This window comes from Hordeum vulgare, chromosome 6H, assembly GCF_904849725.1.
Source record: "Hordeum vulgare subsp. vulgare chromosome 6H, MorexV3_pseudomolecules_assembly, whole genome shotgun sequence".
Lineage (NCBI taxonomy): Eukaryota > Viridiplantae > Streptophyta > Magnoliopsida > Poales > Poaceae > Hordeum > Hordeum vulgare.
Window position 1 is genome coordinate 538,633,344 of NC_058523.1, and position 19,158 is coordinate 538,652,501.

Genomic DNA, 19,158 nt, shown 5'->3' on the forward strand with positions numbered 1-19,158 from the left:
GCCTCCAACCGTGTGGCAAGCACCGTCAAGAAATTTTGTTTTGTTGAAATTTGTTTGCTGATGAATGAATGTATTGAATGTAAGATTGTATTGTTGTAGAGACAGAGAATGGAACACCACCTTCAGTTTATCATCTGATCCCACATTCTCTATCCCATGAGTGAAATAAGATAACAGTCCATTGATCAATTCACGTAGCCTCTTTGTTTTGCTTTTCCCGCTCAACTTCTTATCATGGTGGAATTAACAATGGACAGATTGATTTCTCAACAAAATAGGATAGGACTGACTACATTAGTTAGTTAACTTATTATTTTAATAAATCAAAATAATTATAAAAAGATTAAAAGCGTGTGGTATTTTTTTCTCCCGTTGCAACGCACGGACCTAATATAATAATCATGTAAATATGGACTATTTCTGCTTAGTCTAGTACTAACAATGTTACATCACATCATACAACGGCGGAAATGCACGTAGTTTTTCACGTATGGAAGGAACCATTTACAAAATTTGTTTGTCGTCAGGGGAACCCCCCAAAATATACAACAACTGTAGTACTGTATGTATGAACTTCTTTCCCTATGGACAGTGAGCAACAGTACAAAACTGTATGAACTTTTTTACTTCCCTATGGACAGTGAGCAGCGGTGAACTACATGGCTATGTGCAAAATGCGTCGCTATATCAAGTCTACCTATCAATCACATTGCCACATTGGTATGCACTACTGCCTGTGACTTTTCTTTTCTTTTCTTTACCTTTTTTTTACACCGAGCTTTGTCTTCCTGGCCTCCACTTTCACATGGTAAGAAATTAGTGGAAATCTGTCATGTCTAGCTTCGGCCGGAAACCCCTGGCTCCGGCGACCCGGCCTTCTTGTGAGCAGCGGCGGCCTTCGCCTTCTCTCTCTCGGCCTCCATCTGGGCTTTCTTCTTCTCCGCCTCAGCCTGCCTGAGGTTCTCGGCGTGGGCCCGCTCGAAGGTTTTCATGAAGCTTAGCAGAGTGGAGACAACTGTCCACAAAAAAAGGGGGAAACCATGCTGCTGTGAATAATTCAACCATTATTGTATTGGACAAGATAATTCTACTACTACAGTATTTATCCTTTTTTACATGAAAGGGGGAAACAGCATAAGCTGTTAGGGACATTTAGTGTCGACCAGTGTTGGTCCAATGATTTGGTTGATGCAATTATTACAGCTTCAGCCACAAGTGGTTCTTAAGGCTCGACAAGACTGAGGACTGCAGGAACTCATGATGATTTTCTGTCAAACCAGACTTTTACAAGTGTGAATGAGTTGGTGAGATTGACACAACCAGGGAAGGGTGATTAATACTCCTTCCGGTCCATAATTTTTGTCGTGGTTTAGTTCAAATTTGAACAATAATTATGGAACGGAGGGAGTGCTACGTATTCAAGCTGTGACAAGTACTCCCTCTGTCCCAAAATAAGTGACTCAAAAGCGGCTCAACTTTGTACTAAAGTTAGTGCAAAGTTGAGTCATTTTTTAGTCACTTATTTTGGGACGGAGGGAGTAATAAATTGTTTGGGAATAAAGTGCGTCTTAGTTGAAACATGATGAGTGCAATGGGAATAACTTTTGAAACCCATGCCCCATGGAACTTTTTCTCACATGCTTTGCATATAAATGAACAGTTCTTATCCTCCTTCTGTTGGGACCCATTTAGATATGCTTTGTATATTTGCAGGATAAACAGGCCGTTCAGCTCGAAAGAAAATACCTTGCTCGAATGGACATCGCACAGGATCTTCACCAAAATAATGTGCTAGAGAATCCGCGCTTTTTCCCTAAAAGTAAAATAAATAAAATTTAGCACGAAGCACATGTTAAAACTTAGGAACATGATGCATGCACCAAGATATCGACAGCTTCGCAGTCCAGGCATACCGCTGTACTGTAAAGCGAAGCTAATGACCTCCCTTCAGCTTGGGCATTAGCAAGAAATTCCTTCAGTTTCTGAAACAAAAACTCTTTTGAGTGGACCAATTGGTATGCTACTGTAATTAACTGAATGGCTAATTGCTCCCATAGTTAGTAAGGGTATCTCCATGCTTTTACTATACACGCTGTTATACAATTAGCGAACAATGAACAAATAATATATCTAAAGTCGAGCCTATGTAGAAATGAATGGAGCACTGACCTTGTAAAACGTCTCAGACACTGGACCATCCTTTTCAGATGTTGCCAGTTCCTGCTCGACCTTTTCCAGTCCCTTAGTTATCGCTTGCATTTCTTCCGCCAAATCTTTCAATTGGATCTGTTTGTCCACGATGTGGTAAGAAAGAAGACATAAATTACTAGAATGAATCTAGCATTAAGATATGAGGTACCTTTGTGGCGGGTTCTAAATGCGCAAGATCCTTAACAAAATCAAGAACTTCAGGAAGCTTGCCTGCAAGAACCTGTGGAAGAAACAAATTTCGATGAAGTTCATTCATAAAGCACGCATTGACCAACGATTTGTCAGTGCTGTTGGAGAAACAGCGGTCTTTTTTTTCCTCAATAAACTACAAAGTCACTGCTGTGGGAGAAACAGCAAAAGGTCCCTGAACATTGATCAATTCGAGCCCAGTCGTTGAAAATACAGATATTTTCAGCCCACTAATGAATGCAGTTGATCAGAGTACAGCTTCTGAGCAAAAGGAGGGCTTTAAGCATAGTTACCATCTCTCTTCCTTCAATAGTGATCAATCGCTCATAATGTGATCGGAATGATATCACTAAGCAGTAAACACAACACTGGTAGACCGAATCTATAAGGGCTCAAACCTTGGGAATACAAACATACATGTGTGTGAAACTTCTAGTACTATGCACCAATTTGACTCCCAAACATAAAGAGCAGATAAAAGAAGATGTGATATTCAAAACTTTGAATCTTATGACAGGAGAACATGATAAAGGAGAGGATAACTGAAATTAAGTACCATACCTTGCATAAATAATGCATCAGAGTCATCTTACTATTGCGTGCCCGTATATCACTGAGCTTAAGAAGACTATCTAATCTAAATCCAACCGCTGAACCTGAAAAGGCACACTTGTGAGAAAAAGTGAGCAATAGGATTAACAGTTCGCCATCAATTTCATGAGGTTTCTTGTAAACAAACTGCCATGACTGGCTTTTCGGCTTTACACTATTGTTGATTATCCGGTTAACTCCTGAATAGTGAATACGACTTTCAGTCTTACCCCAAAAAAGTACAAATAAAAATAATAATATCAGTTGGACTGATTTCTGTTGGATAATATTCCTGATCTTCTGACTTCTTTTCCCCCAAACAAGTTGAGCTTTAGAGAAAACAGCAGTGCAACATATAATAGCTATAGTAAAGTTGGCTATCCTATTTGGAAATCAGAATGCCACAGTTGCAGTTGTGTTGTGCAATCTTGTTCCGCCTCTTAACCCCTAACTATGTTTCCACAGGTGAATGATCCAAAATTATTTTGAGGTGTGCTTCGGTACAACCCCCCTCCCCCACAAAACGTATAAAGGAGAATGTATACCCACCTCGTATTGTACACTATAGGCCGTCATAAGTATACTATATGAGGTGGATATACGTACGGCGGCCTACAATGTACAATACGAGGTGGATATACATTCTCCTTTATACGTTTTGTGGGGGAGGGGGTTGTACCGAAGCAAAAGTGAATTATTTTAACTGACATTTTCTTCTGGTACGTACTGTACAATAAAATTTAAATAAGACATTGGCCGGCATAAAAAAACTGTGCACTGCATTTATACATATTACGTCATTCATTTGGAAAATCATATGGTAAATATATCAAGCTTACACTGGGTTTTCTGACTCACCCCTTGCAGTTCCTTGGTTTAATGCATTCCCCAAGGAAAGAATTGTTTGCATCACTCGCTTGAGCTTGTCAGAGTTCCTAACCTGGCCAAGTAACATCATGAATGAACAATGTATACATAACATGTCAAAGAAGAGTCGAAGACTCGAGATAAACTGACTATAATGTACCTCTTCAGCAACATCATTAATGGTATTCAAGTTATTTTTCACGTCTGCAACCTGAAACAGCATATAAATGGATTCAGCAATGACTTAAATAGAACAGTAAGGATAGTCCATAGAGATGAGCACTTTACAAGGATGTGAAGTTATTCTGACCTGTGTAAGAAACTTTATCTTAAAGGATAAGATTCTCAGTTTTGACTCCACCCTTGGCACTTTCATCATTTCCAAGAAGAACTGAAAACAGAGAAGAAAGTCAACAATGAAGTTATTGCTTTAGTGTTTTCAAAATGAACAATGTCTCATTCCACACTTAGTTGATGATGGAACAACTATTTTGCTGTATGGTGACGATATGATCCCTTATATGGACCATGATTTGGACAAAGCTGTGAATATAAAGCTAATTTTCAGTGTGTTTGAATAACTCTTGGGTTTGAAGATAAATTTCCACAGCAGCAAACTTTACTGTTATGGGAAGGCCAATGAGCACGAGTTTACGCTCAGCTTTTTGGCTGTGGTTTGGGCTCATTCCCCTTTAAGTACCTTGGCATTCCCATCCATTAATCACAAACTTCGTAACCAAGATTGGAATCGCAGATCATCCTGAGAAGCCTTAGTAGTTGGCAGTCTAAAAACTTATCCTATGGCGGCCGTCTGGTTCTTAATAATTCCGTGCTGTGTAGTCTACCGATCTTTATGATGTCGTTATTAGAGATCCTGAAAGGGGTCTGAAAGAGACTTGACTTTTACCTGTCTCACTTTTTCTGGCCATTGGATCAGCATAAGAGAAAATACCGATTAGCGAGGTGAGGAATTTTATGAACCCAGAAGGACCAAAGTGGTCTCAGTATTCAAGATTTAGATACTAAAAATAACAGAGGACGGGGCTTAGCATCCGCTTTTGGAATTGAAAATATTTGGGAAAAGATACTTTCATTTGTGAAAGGCAAACAATGGACTCCCACTTCTAGAAGGGCCTCATGAGTGTTAAAAAAGCTTTTCTTCAATTTGGCTCATGATCAGTGAGATTTGGGGAAGATAAATGGTTAGGGGATACTTCCTTTTCTACTATGTACCCCCCGGTTATTCATTGTGCGTCATAAGGATGCCACAGTTGCCTCTGTTCTTGGGGTGGCAAACCCATTTGTGGACTTCCGTCGGGCGCTCATTGCTCGGCATTTTGGCTGAACAGAATGCCCTTGTCCTGAAGGTGGCAGAGGTGCAACTATCTCAAGAACAGGACTCATTTAGGTGGGATTTGCATATCACTGGAGTTTTTTCGGTGCACTCCATGTATTCGGCTTTAACAGATATGCATGTACGTTTCAGGTCGAAGAACGGTTATGGCGACTCAGATTACCACTTAAAATCAAATTGTTCCTCTGGTTTCTATGCCAGGGAGTTATCCTCGCAAAAGACAATTTCATTAAACGGAAATGGCAGGAGGACATGCAATGCAGTTTTTGCTTTCAGCAGGAAACCAACCAACATCTATGTTTTGATTGTGGGTTAGCACGCATAGCATGGCGTGATGTCAATGACCTCCCACTAAGATCGTGCAGACCTCCCCCAAAGTGAACTATGCAGTTCGATATTTAAATGCTACCAAACAGAATTCATCACCAAAGGAAGATTAAAAAAACACAGCAAAACACTAACCTGTTCACATTTTCCTAGATTTTCTTTGCTGCCTGTATAACCCTGAAAAGGTGGAATAAAAGCTCAGTCGCTATAGAGAACTGATGGATAAAAATTCCGACAACATGAATAATGAGTGCCTATAGCAGAACTGTACTTTGAGCTGTTCCATTTCTTCCTTTGTTGGGCAGAACTTTATCAGATAATCTACTTGATCACCATCAATGATGGAATCATCAAGGGTAAGAACTGAAGCCTGGAAAAAAAAATATGATATAATCATTACATACTCAAATTGTCAAAACACCATTGAAGACAGTAAGACTTCATCTCCAGTAAAATTTATGGCTGTAAGTTGTAAGATGTGACAATACACCCCTAACCAGATTTGTCAAATGACTTATAAGCTATTCTGTTCTTTCAATGAGACCACCGACAATGCCAACATTCTTCTACTTGTCAAGAACCTAATCCTGATAACTCTGACAAAGTTTCTATGCTGAGATAACATCTTCTATTAAATACAAAGTTAGTTACCATCAGATCAGGCAATGGCATCTTAATGTTTCGCAGCATAATTTCACAATTCTTTGAACGCTGGAGGTCAATCTGCAGAAGAGAAGTGCAACATTATTTATTTATTTATCATTCGAGTTTTTATCTCATTGTTTAGTAGTGAAGAGTTGCTTGGAGATATAAGTACCAAGTGAACTTTTTCTGGTTTTGATGGAACAGAAGGACGTTGGCGTGTCCGTTTTGCCTCCGTACTTGGCATGGATACTGAGAAAAGACTTTCCAGCTCAGACAGATCAATCTCCGGAGTCCTGTTGAACATGTATGTGGAATAACATGTCAAAGTGCCAGGCCCATTGCTATTTAACTAGCAAAGAATGTTGCGAAAATATTTTGATACCTAGATGCTTCATCAGACTTCTGTGTATCTGCCCATAAGCTTCCCTGTGTTGGTCTTGCCACTTTTACCCAGTGTAATGGCTTCAAAGGTGTCTTCTTGGATGACTGATTGGCACGCAAACCTCTAGGGCTTCTTGACCGGACTGCGCTGCGGCCCTTTGCACCAAATGGTGATGTAGGAGGTGGCGGAGGGGCACCACTGACGACGGTTCCCTTGCTTGGCAAAGAGTTTGAGGAATTCTTAGGAGGTGGGCCTGGTGGAGGTGGCGGTGGTCGGGTTAATGATGGCTTTTGTGAAGCATTGCTGTCTCCAGCTAGCTTCGGAGGAGGTAATGGGGGTGCAGGTGGTGCTGATACACGAGATGACATGGTATGCAATGGTGGGGGAGGTGGGGGAGGATGAGGGGCAGCCACGAGTAGCGGGGGTACAGGTGGTGCCGATGCATGAGATGACATGGTATGTAATGGTGGAGGAGGTGGGGGAGGATGAGGGGCAGCCATGAAATGTCTACCACTTGTGGATGGAGATGAAGAAACCAAAGAGCTACTTCGGGGTGGAGGTGGAGGTGGAGGTGGCGGTGGAATGGGTGGTGCTTGCAGCTTTGGAACTGTTTGTGAAACCTTGTGGCTCAAAGGTGAGGGAACCGCGTACTTTGATGCTGAACTAACCTTTTTGTCAGCAAATTGCATATGAGATGATGAAGTTACATGGTTATTAGGTAGTGGAGGAGGCGGGGGTGGTGGCGGCGGTGCACGTGGAGGAGAAAATGATGATTTTACCAATGAGGGAGGTGGTGGCGGGGGTGGTGAAGATCGAACTTTCTTTGGTGGGGAAGAAATTTCATATGCAGTACACAACTTTGTATAATTTGCAACAGGTGCTCGTGGCAGTGCTGGAGGAGGTGGTGGAGGCGGCGGAGGTGGAGGCTGAGGTGGTGCAACCTTTTCTTTCCTGCTTTTCTCCTGTTCATTATGTAACAAAGGAAATAACACAGTGGCTGCTTTTACAGGAGGAGGAGGAGGTGGTGGTGGTGGTGGTGGTGGTGGCACCGACGATGCTGGGGTAGGATCTGACCTTGTGACTGGAGTTACTAAGGGCCCTGAGTCTGAAGTCAGAGGAATTGCAGGCAAAGTCACCGGTGAAGATGCTTTGGGATTGCTAGCTTCCTTTACTATACAAACTGAAGAAGCTGAAGCTGTAGAATTATCAGGCAGTGACTTGAGAATCTCATAAGAAGATTCTTGTGATTCAACCTGTTGTTTAGTTGCAAAAGCTTCTGGAAAGGTTGATGGCTCTGGAGGAGGTGAAGGGGAGGGCATGGTTGATTTAAGGGAAACACTGATCATACTTTTACTAGTATTTATGGGTAAAGTAGGGGAAACAGGAGCTAATGAAACAGTGGCTGGTCGGGGAGGAAGCGGAGGAGGTGTACATGATGGTATCCAAGATGTTGTTGATCCTGATTTAGTTGCCATAAGAGGTGAAGATTCATGCTGTATTGGAGTTTGTGAACCAGGCTTCTCTGCAAATGTTGTCACTGATGTCTCTGATAAAATTTGCTCAGCAGAATCAGATGCCAGTGGCTCTGGTGACGATATTGGTTGGGTTGTGACTGTAACTGAAGATGATGCTATTGATGAAGCAATAGCCTTTGGCGTTGTAACCTCTAATGGTGAAAACAATGCGGAAGGAGGCCGTGTTCGTGAAGGATTTGAATCTGTTGTATGTGGTTTGGATGGAGATTCCATTGGACTTGAATGTAGGGGGGCTTGTTTAAGTTCAGTGCTGCCAAGCATACCAAAGTGATTCTGAAGCTTCAGCACACGAGCAGAAGACTTGATTTCACCAGAGAAATTATCAAAGCCAAGTACTTCTTGAGTATCAAAAAAGGTTTCAGGCTCATCAGGAGGAGATGCATTAATATTTCCTTGGGAAGTAACCTGGAACCTTTTCTGGGGTGTGTCCAGTGCAGTATCCATATCCCCATCCAACCAGTCCAAATGGTTGAAGATATCTAGCACTTTAGCAAACTCTTCAACACCAAGTCCTTGTTTATCTTGATGAGTCAAAGGCTCTGTCGTAACAAGCGAAGTAGTTGCATCCATGTCAGAAAAGATAACCTAGCATCAACACAAGTTGCAAGTAAAAAATCATGTACAAAAAGGAGGCTAGTTCTCAAGTTAATTTAAACACTTGCCTCAGCTCGAAAATCTTTAGGGAATTGATCTTTTGCATTCCATAACATGTCTATTTCATCGCGGCTGAGCATCAAGATGTTTGACCTGATGAAAGCGGTGTTGAACATGATCCGGAATACCATCTCCTCGCGATCTAGATCATCATACAAGTTGCTACACTCTATGACAACGTCACCTTGGACATGACATTGAAGGTTTATGTTCACCCTTTCATCTGCCTAAGTACATAAATGGTCAGTTTAAGAGCATTAAAAACTATATACTTCAGAAGATCATCAACATGATAGCCTATTAATGTGGCAATGCAGTAACAAGGTTTTACGCAACTTTCACGGCTTAGCGGCAAGGTCCCTAGAAAGCTATTGAAAGCTATCAACAATAGAATTTTAATACCATAATATAAAGAATAAAATGCATTGATACATGCCGAATTGAATAGCCATAACAAAAAATGTATCACATCAATCAAGTACTTTTTGACTAAGAAATATGGATGTTGGAGTATTGAAAAGGCATGGTTGAAGTCTCTTGATATTTTTCTTTTAGTTTAACCTTATAAGCGTGCTGAGAATGTTAAGAGGGGTCGTGGTAGACCAAACTTGACATGGGAGGAGTCCGTTAAGAGAGACCTGAAGGTTTGGAATATCGACAAAGGCTTAGCCATGGACAGGGGTGCATGGAAGTTAGCTATCCACGTTCTAGAGCCATGACTTGGTTTCGAGATCTTATGGGTTTCAACTCTAGCCTACCCCAACTTGTTTGGGACTGAAAGGCTTGGTTGTTGTTGTTGTTGTTGTTTAACCTTATAAGTAATGTTTTTGCCTTTTCGTAAAGTCGTATTTAAAAATTACCATACTAAACTATGATGAATATATCTATATAGAGTAGCGGAGCTATCGAGCGGAGGTAATTGAAGCTATCCCGCTAGTCGCTAGTAAATACAGTTATAGCTAGCTATTAAAATCCTTAGTGCAGTACTAACCATTGACAATTAAGGACATGCAGATTCACTTCAACTAGATTATCAGAAAATGAACAATTACCTGTGAATTAAAACGGACAAGATTACTAGTTTTGGGGGTTGAAAAAAGAACTTTGGGAGTCTGGTCATGGGGCATGAGTGGATCTGGACCATATATCCTGAATATCGGACAAAACCCACCTTGACCTTGGAAATCAGGAAGCATCCTCAAAGTCAGACAATCCAGTGTGAGGGCTCTATCAGCAGGAGGCCACTCAGGCATGACATTCCTCATCGAAATATAGCGCAAGTATCTAATTTGAGAAGGCATGGGATTTAGTGGTGAAAACATCTCCAAGAACTCCGCAGATGATTGCTTGTATAGCATATCCAGTGTTTTTTGCTCATCTGAATACTGGCCCAGGTACAACAAAAGAGCAGATAGCATGAAAGCCAGAATAGGCCAGCATCCTTGTTCACAGTGCATTATGAGTAAGTTCTGCTGACCCAGAGACAGCCAGCTTTCGCTGGACTTCAAGATGCAGTGGACCATTTCGATGGTGAGAATTGGACACCCCTCGTAGTGGCCCGGGTAGTCCAAAACAGTCATGCCATACTCGGATAAAATGTGGTACAAACGGCTTTCCTCCGTCCGAGTCCCGAAGTTGGCGACCATGAACGAGTGATCATGAAAATCTTCTAGAAGATGCGCTGCGATGCCCCTGGTGTGTGCCTCGAACTGGTCCTCTTCCGGCGCATCCAAGGAGAAGCAATGATCGAAGACTGAAACGGATACAAGCGACATGTGTCAGCCATGCTGCTGCTCAACTCTGTTCTGAATTCAAATGGCTATTTTAGCAACTGAAAACAAAGTGAACGCTATATAACTAAAACATACGTGTGTGCTAAAATGGAGGAAATGCTCGAATTGAATTTCTTCACAAATCAGCATTTGAACCATGCTCAGTTGCTTATACTACTAGTTGGGAGGTGCAATCAGCAACAGATCAACCAAACTGAAACCTATTTCCTCCACTACTAAAACGGCCAGCGGGTGTAAAAATGCAGTCGTCTGCTGCACGCAACCAGACCAACGGCAGCGCAGAGGAAAGCAGCTCCATCTCCATTTACCGTATACGTTGTCCGTGATGAGGAGCACCCCGTCGGGCGGCTTCTTGAAGAAGAACTTCCGGAACAGCGCCATGGCCCCGCCCTACTCACCAGCGAGCCCCTCCAATCCCCGCACCGATCTTATCCGGAAGCGCGAGCTCCCTCCAGCAGCGGATTCGGGCCGCCTACTCGCGGAGGAGCCTAGGCCGGCGCTATACGCGCCGAGAGCTGCTCGGCCTCGAGATTCAGGCCGCTGGCCGCTGGCCGCGGCGATACGGCGGGAGAATCGCAGACGAGGGGGGCGACCGCGGCCTGCTCGTCGGAATCTTTCCACGGAGAGCTCCGGGTTGCTCGACGAGCACGGCACGGAGAAGAGGGGTCGCTTCGGTGGATTTGGGCGGTGATTCGGCGAGGGAATGGCGAGAGGAGAAGGTCGGCGAGGAGGAGGAGGAGGAGGAGAGGGAGGCAGGAAGACGACCAGAAGCGATGTGCGTTTGACTAAATTTATTATTATTATTTATAATTAATTGTTTTCCGGCGCAGCTGTTAATCTCTCCTCTGTTTATATGTATGTTTCTTTTACTCTGCCCCCTTGCTTTTGAGAGTTTTCCACTTTCCTGCATCTTCTCTGTTAAAAATGGAGTGGTTTTTAATTTATCGTCTTGATTAAAAATGCTGCCGGGCCACATATATGTCATGATGGATTTGTTTCATTTAAAAAAATGGAAAATTTTTATAAAATATCTACTTGTTGGGTCAACTTCATGCGTAATCATCGTTTGCAATTAAGGCCAAAGTGCATGCGTAAGAGCTGTCTTTTAATGAGATCAGCTGCTGCTAGTCAGAATGGCCCAGGAATAGGCAACAAAGAAAATCAGAACCGGTAAAAGGGTGGTAGCGTTATTAAACCGCTGACCGTCATCGTCTTGGTTTGTGTTGCGTTAAGAGCACAACGTCGGTTTACCGTGGCGGGGGAGGAGTAGCCGTCAGTTGCTTTCACGCACAATTCTACGGAGTACTCCTGCAAGTTAACTTGCTAAATCTTTTGGGTGCTCTGATTTGTACGCTAGATCAAAGCGGTGACAAGGAGGATTTAAAAAATCATCACGGGATAAAACAAATGGAATGGAATGATGTGGAGCGAGTGGTGGGCGATTCGGCCGGGGGATTCCGTCCCCCGGTGGGGCCGGCGCGCGGGTTGGTATAGTTGGCGTTTGCCACCAATTGAGGTGGTGTTTTTGATTTTTTTTAGTCCTGAGGACCGAAGAAAAAAGTTCCTTTAATAGAGGTTTTTTTTTAGTCCCTTAGGTCTTGTTTGGTACTATTGTATTTTAAGAAATTAGTGGGGATTGTACTGGTCAAACCCTTAAATCCCACATATACCATAACACCATTTGGTTCTAGTGTATTTGACATGCTTCACCCCCACATTTCCTCACAGATCCCTAAATTCTAGTGATTTTTCTCAATACACAATACACTATCCCTACCTAGTGGATTGGGAATAAATGGGGATTTGAAGGGATTGGGTAAAGGTTAGGATTTCATCCAATCCCTGTAGGGATTATTTCCACCAATCTCCTTAAAAACCCTAGTATCAAACAAGGCCTTAAGGAAAAGTCTCTCATGTTTCTTTATCTAGGGTGTGTTCAGTTTGAGGATAAGGTGTCATGGGATGGGTTGATTCCGTCCCTGGCAGCCCATCCTCGTGTTCACTTGTGTTTTCATCCGGAACCGGACCGTCCGCATGCAATGGATATTCCTTGAAGATGCTTCATCTACCGATGCCTGGAAAACGTTGGAACCGGCTCGTTATTCATCGATTAAACGCAAAAAAAAAAAACAAAGCCTCACCGCTCACCCCCTCACCCCCGAGAACGTCCCACCCACGAACCCTATCCTCTCCCTCTCCCTCCCAGCCGCCGCTCTCCCCTCCCAGCCGCCGCTCTTCCGTCCCAGCCGCCCTCCCAGCCGCCGCTCTCCACCGACGGTGAGACGACGGCCACCGGCGGGGAAAGAACCGCGCCGACCCCATCTTCGTCGAGCTGCAGCAGGCCCTTCTCCTCCCAGCCCGACTCGCCGCGCCGACCCCATCTTCGTCGAGCTGCAGCAGGCCCTTCTCCTCCCAGCCCGACTCGCCGCGCCGACCCCATCTTCGTCGAGCTGCAGCAGGCCCTCCTCCTCCCAGCCCAACCTGCCGCGCCGACCCCATCTTCGTCGAGCTGCAGCAGGCCCTCCTCCTCCCAGCCCGACCCGCCGCGCCGACCCCATCTTCGTCGAGCTGCAGCAGGCCCTCCTCCTCCCAGCCCAACCCGCCGCGCCGACCCCATCTTCGTCGAGCTGCAGCAGGCCCTCCTCCTCCCAGCCCGACCCGCCGCGCCGACCCCATCTTCGTCGAGCTGCAGCAGCCCCTCCTCCTCCTGAAGGTATGCATCTTGTTGGCCAGCACCATCCCTCCACTTTTCTTGTACTAGGAAAAGATAGGCTTCTTGCTGCTGTTATGTTTGATAGAGTCCATGCATTGTAGATGGTCAAGAGGGTGAATAGAAGGAAGAGGATGATTAGGGGTGCTGTTGTTTTTGTGGTTCTTGCTGCAGTGGCGGTAATTGTTCGTGCCATAATAAGGAAGAGGAGAGCTTGCATTTCCTATGGCCCTATGCATGAAAGAGACCGGCAAAGATTTGATTATCTAAGTAGCAAAATTTGGCAGTGTGATGTGAAGTGTAAAAACATGTTGAGGTTTGAGAGAGCTCCTTTCTTTCATTTGTGTGACATATTGAGGGATCGCAAGTTGCTCAAACCGACTATACATTTAGATGTGGAGCAACAAGTGGCAATTTTTTTGCATACTATTGGACATAACCTTCGGAATAGGGTTGTGGCAACAAACTTTTGTAGATCATTTGGGACAATTAGCATCTACTTTAGACGTGTCCTTCATGCCATAGGTCAGCTGCGTAATGATTATATCAGGCCCCCTTCATTGGAGATCCCAACAAAAATAGAAGGAAATCATCGGTTTGACCCATATTTCAAGGTATTTAAAAAAACTATTCCTTAGCTATTTAGAATATAAATCAGGCCATTTACTATTTTGTCAATATATAGGATTGCATTGGAGCTATTGATGGTACCCATGTGCGAGCATCGGTTACAAAGGATGTTGAAGCCTCTTTTCGTGGTAGGAAGGGATTCACCACTCAAAATGTGATGGCAGCGGTAGATTTTGACCTCCGCTTCACATATGTGTTGGCTGGTTGGGAGGGGACAGCCCATGATGCGACTGTTTTAGCTGATGCATTAGCACGTGAGAGAGGGTTACAAGTGCCAGAAGGTAAGAGATTGCCTTATATTTGTCCATATATTAGTGCAAGCCTTATCACCATTTTTCTTTCTCTTTTTAGGAAAATTCTACCTAGTTGATGCGGGATATGGAGCCAAACCCGGTTTCTTGCCACCTTTCCGTGCCGTGAGATACCATTTGAACGAGTGGGGCAACAATCCAGTTCAAAATGAAAAGGAGTTGTTCAATCTGAGACACTCATCACTACGGGTGACGGTAGAGCGAGCTTTCGGATCTCTCAAGAGACGATTCAAAATTTTAGATGATGCCAAACCATTCTTTCTATTTCCGGTACAAGTAGACATTGTCATAGCTTGTTGCATCCTTCATAATTATGCACTATCTCAAGGGACTGATGAATTCATTATGCCGGAGGTGACGTGGACCACCCAACCAGTTCGAACACAAAGGCAACAAGCAAGTGACCATAGGGCCACGATTGACCGTAGGCAACAAATTGCTACACAAATGTGGGTGGATAGGCAGGCCATGTATGGAAATTGAGTAGTATGGCATATTACATGTCAAAACCATGTATCTTTGAGTTTATGTAATGGCTCGATAATTGCACCATTTGTTCTGTTGAAACAATCTATTATTATGGCTGGACAGAATTTTATTTACTATATTTGATACATTTTCATGGCTGGACAAAATTTTATTTACTATATTTCATACATTTTCATGGCTGGACAGAATTTTACTTACTATATTTGATACATTTTCATGGCTGGACAGAAATGGACACCATTGATCTCTCGGAAGCAAGTGCAACCACTGCTGGAAGTGGACAAGCTGTGTGGACCAACTCCATGACCACCATGATGCTAGGCTTCTTGGCTAACCTAGTTGCTGATGGCAAGAGGACTTCAAGTGGGTTCAAGATGATGCATCACAACCAATGTGCTGCAGCTTTGAACGAACACTTCAAGCTAGTGATCACCGGCGGCCAGGTTTACAACCATCTTAAGAAGTGGAGGAAGATTTGGGGCAGGCTGGTCACATTGAAGAATTTAAGTGGAGCTTTATGGGATGAGGATACTTGTACTATCAGGCTGAGCGATGATCACTATGCAGGTCATTGCAAGGTAAGCTTTGATGCATGAAGATTTGACATGGCCTTCTTAAACAATTTTTGTACTATCAGGCTAATCATTTGAACAATTTTTGTAGGATCACAAATCTGACGTGGCCTTCTTGAATACCCCAATTGAGCACTACCATGCGATGGAGACAATTTTCATGCAAAAAACTGCTACAGGAAAGAATGCAAGGTCTGGTAATGATGACCTTTCCATTGACATAGAAGATGATGACAATGGTGAGGTGAACATGTCACCAAATGTTGGTGAGTCCTCAAATCCCAATGAACGAGCAAAAAAGAAGGCTAAGGTGGTGAAAAATAAGGATGATCCGTTGATGACAACTCTTCAAGATGGGTTCAAACTTGTAGCTGCAGCTCTTGTGAAGTCTGCTGGAGATGACGATACTATACCTGATGACCTTTGGGAAGTTGTCTCCGGCATTATTGGATTTGCTGAAGGATACCTTGCTCACTACTATGCCCATCTTGTGGACAATCCCAAGATAGCAAGAGCTTTCATGTCGCTCAGCGACTCTAACCGGTTGATTTGGGTGAGTAGGTATGTGACGAAGAACTTCACATGATGCATTTATTGTATGGACTAGCGTGAGATGATGAACTTGTATCCAACTTTAATTAGGAGAGCTTTTGGATGACTAGCATGTGAACCATATGTATGGATTGTAATGAACAATATTTCTTTTCGATGATGACCTTGTGATACGGTTGCATCTTATGGTATTTCTATTGAAAATCTGTTATATATGCTATTATATATTTGTTTGACTTGTGATCATATACTATTAAATTGCTTGTTGAAAATACAAAGAAAATGCTGTCAAAATTTTAAATTATATGTTGTCCAAATCTGAGATATATATGAGCACATTAGAGGTAATCTCACCATTCATATGAAGAGGTGAGTGGAATGAGATTCTTCTCATTTTACCTCCCAAACCAAACACATGGACAGAATCAACCCATGCCATTTTTTATGTCCAACCGAACACAAGAATGGAACCAACCCATGCATCCGGAATGGAACCATGACATTCCATGCATTTTGATCCTCAAACCGAACACACCCCTAGGGACTAAAAGGGATTTTTTTAGTCTAATCTTTACCTAATAATAATAAAGAGGCTATCGCTTCCGTCGGAAAACCCACCGAGGTGATTTTACAAAAAAAAAACCTTACTGTTTATGACATTAAACTCGTAGTATATATTAAATATTTTTTTAAATACTCATATCTTTTAAACCGTAACTCTAAATTTAACATATTATACATGGAATTTGATTAGAAAAATATGTAGAATTTAAATATGATATTATTTTATCTGTTAAACGTTTAATAAAAATACTATCTAGGGTGCAATCTTAATAAATAAGTCATTATTCGTCTTTCGTTCATACCGGTACTCATCCGGGTTGGGGATGAACACGTCAACAAAATCAGGATTAGAGATGAAACTGAAGCTCACTTGACTGATTCTTTGTACGTATTAAATCTACATACAAGCCGTGTTAAAATAGAAGACCTGTGAAATTTTGAACTGCATTTTTATAGGATAAGACCATCTTTATTTGTATCGAAACTATAAATTCTCAAATTATAGATATTTTTTATAAATTAAGAGCGTGTGCCGTGTGGTATTTCTTTCTTCCGTTGCAACGCATGGGCCTTTTTGCTAGTCCCTCTAAGGCCTTGTTTGGTACTACGGTTTTTGAGGAGATTGGTGTGGATAATCCCCACAGGGATTGGATGAAACCCCAAACTTCATCCAATCCCTTCAAATCTCCATTTATCCTCAATACACTAGATAAGATAGTGTATTGGGTATTGAAAAAAATGCACTAGAATTTAAAGATTTGTAAAGAAATATTAAGATGAAATATGTCAAATACACTAGAACCAAATGATGTTATGCGATATGTGGGGTTTTAGGAGGCCGGGCCGGGCCGGGCCGTCAGCCTGCATAGCGACGAGACGTTAACCGAAGCAGTCATGTACGTAAAAGGAAATGTTTACATGGTCCTTTTTGGACGCAGGTGGGCGGTAGCTTAGCATTGTAGCAGCAGTTGGTTGATAATGATGATGGTGGTTAACCGGTTATCCAAAGCTGGCTTTTGTTTACAAGGTGCCCTGCTCCACAAGCTTGTGCTGCGCCCAAAGGGGGTCGGCAGCACGTCATGTGTCTGCGAGGGGCCTTAGGCCTCTTTTTTCTTTCCTTCCTACGGAGTATAAAATAATGTCCTCAAAAAAATTGCAAAATACTCCTACGTACATCCTAATCACTCGGATGCCAAGGCCTTCTTCCTTATTGGTCCATCCACGGCGTGTCGTGAGGAAAGCTCGCTGCCGCCTACGGTCCTTCGTCTTTACCAAGTAACCCAGCTTCCAAAGCCAGCAGCCAAAAGCCATCGACGTAGATCGTCAATGGTTGTGATTCGAGATTGTCGCCCCAGGGAGGAAAATGACGGAGAAGGCCTGCAGAACGTCCAAGGTCTGCCCACACAGAGTTGCAAAAACATGAATTCTCCTAAAATCACACCATAAAGTATATACGGAGTAATCAAGATTCTGTCATATGATCCATCTAAGAAAATATAAGGGTCGGTATTACTTTGGTTCTCTACCTCCTGATCGAACGTCTCATGACCATTGTCCTGCCACACTCTGCTCCTGTGACTCGAGCACAATGAGTGTGCAAGTTCCCTTCCCATGGCCCATTAATTGTGGGAAACAATGTTGGAATTATATGTCCTGCAACTATATTCAAATAATAGAAATTGCTAATAGTCAAAATATCTCATTATGAAATTATACATGGAATTACTTTACATAATTATCATGAAATTATTACTTGTTGGAATACTTAAGTTGTATACTTAAGGAAGCTGGTCAATTATCGGTGGAATTCAATATATTTTATATATTGGAAAGACTACCCAAATACGCTGATAATTGAAAGAAGCTAGATAGTGTAATTAGATTACGGCCCTAATGTTGATCTACATAATTAGAGAAACTTATACTCTGTTATGACGCGTTGCTCACAAGCGCGTGCTTCGGGGCTCGACGGATAGGATCCGCTAACAGACAAATTATATCGTGGTTGGTAGTTTGATCTGGACTCGGATTCGGTCCGCCGACTCGCGGAGGAGCCTAGGCCGGCGCTATACGCGCCGGGAGCTGCTCGGCCTCGAGATTCAGGCCGCTCGCCACGGCGATACGGCGGGAGAATCGCAAACGAGGGGGGCGATCGCGGCCTGCTCGTCAGAATCTTTCCACGGAGAGCTCCGGGTTGCTCGACGAGCACGGCACGGAGAAGAGGGGTCGCTTCGGTGGATTTGGGCGGTGATTCGGCGAGGGAATGGCGAGAGGAGAAGGTCGGCGAGGAGGAGGAGGAGAGGGAGGCAGGAAGACGACCAGAAGCGATGTGCGTTTGACTAAATTTATTATTATTATCTCTATATATCTCTCCATATATATATATATATATATATATATATATATATATAAAGCAAATAAGGTTTTTGGTCGTCCGTCGTGGCAGTTTTGCAAAAACACCCCTCTGTTTCTTGGTAATCAACCCGCGGTCCTTTTGTAAGTTAAAAACGTTTCGTTTTTATGTAAACCCCCTTGCAATCACCACCCGCGCCATGCCTTATCCATTCCCGTCCTTCACCACCATGTGCGCCGCTCGGAGGCTGCCGCCGGATGCCCAGATGCGGCTCACCTTCCCGGCTAACCTCCGGCACAGCCTGAGGCCGCCGCTCCGAGCGCGGTACTTCGGCAACGGCATCATCCTACTGGGCGCCGCCTGCAAGGTGCGGGACGTCGTCGCCGCCGGCTCGGGGGACCAGGCACCGCTGGCGTCCGTCGCCGGACG

The 19,158-nt window shown here is 43.4% G+C and overlaps 2 protein-coding genes across 6 annotated transcripts; one reads left to right on the forward strand and one right to left on the reverse strand.

Annotated features, from left to right (window-relative positions):
- Window positions 1-454: 454 nt before the first annotated feature.
- LOC123401609 (formin-like protein 7) lies at window positions 455-11,362 on the reverse strand. Of its 5 annotated transcripts, XM_045095441.1 has the most exons (17): window positions 10,857-11,357; window positions 9,808-10,508; window positions 8,764-8,982; window positions 6,567-8,686; window positions 6,357-6,477; window positions 6,191-6,262; window positions 5,811-5,909; window positions 5,675-5,716; window positions 4,169-4,249; window positions 4,019-4,069; window positions 3,850-3,931; window positions 2,962-3,056; window positions 2,360-2,431; window positions 2,170-2,286; window positions 1,914-1,982; window positions 1,747-1,813; window positions 455-1,015 (listed from the first exon to the last, which is right to left on the reverse strand). In XM_045095441.1, exons 1-17 carry the CDS (start codon window positions 10,927-10,929, stop codon window positions 837-839), a joined length of 4,260 nt encoding a protein of 1,419 aa, XP_044951376.1. In that variant the 5' UTR covers window positions 10,930-11,357; the 3' UTR covers window positions 455-836. The 5 variants fall into 5 exon arrangements, 3 of the variants coding, with proteins under 3 accessions (XP_044951376.1, XP_044951375.1, XP_044951377.1); XM_045095440.1 differs by having other exon boundaries at window positions 3,850-4,069; window positions 10,857-11,358; XR_006611132.1 differs by lacking the exons at window positions 455-1,015; window positions 1,747-1,813; window positions 1,914-1,982; window positions 2,170-2,286 and having other exon boundaries at window positions 3,831-3,931; window positions 10,857-11,361.
- Window positions 11,363-13,152: 1,790 nt separating this feature from the next.
- On the forward strand, window positions 13,153-17,330 carry LOC123405802. Its single transcript, XM_045099350.1, has 4 exons — window positions 13,153-13,261; window positions 14,917-15,266; window positions 15,352-15,813; window positions 17,211-17,330. The coding sequence occupies exons 2-4, from the start codon at window positions 14,919-14,921 to the stop codon at window positions 17,328-17,330; spliced, it is 930 nt and encodes a 309-aa protein (XP_044955285.1). The 5' UTR covers window positions 13,153-13,261; window positions 14,917-14,918.
- Window positions 17,331-19,158: the final 1,828 nt, after the last annotated feature.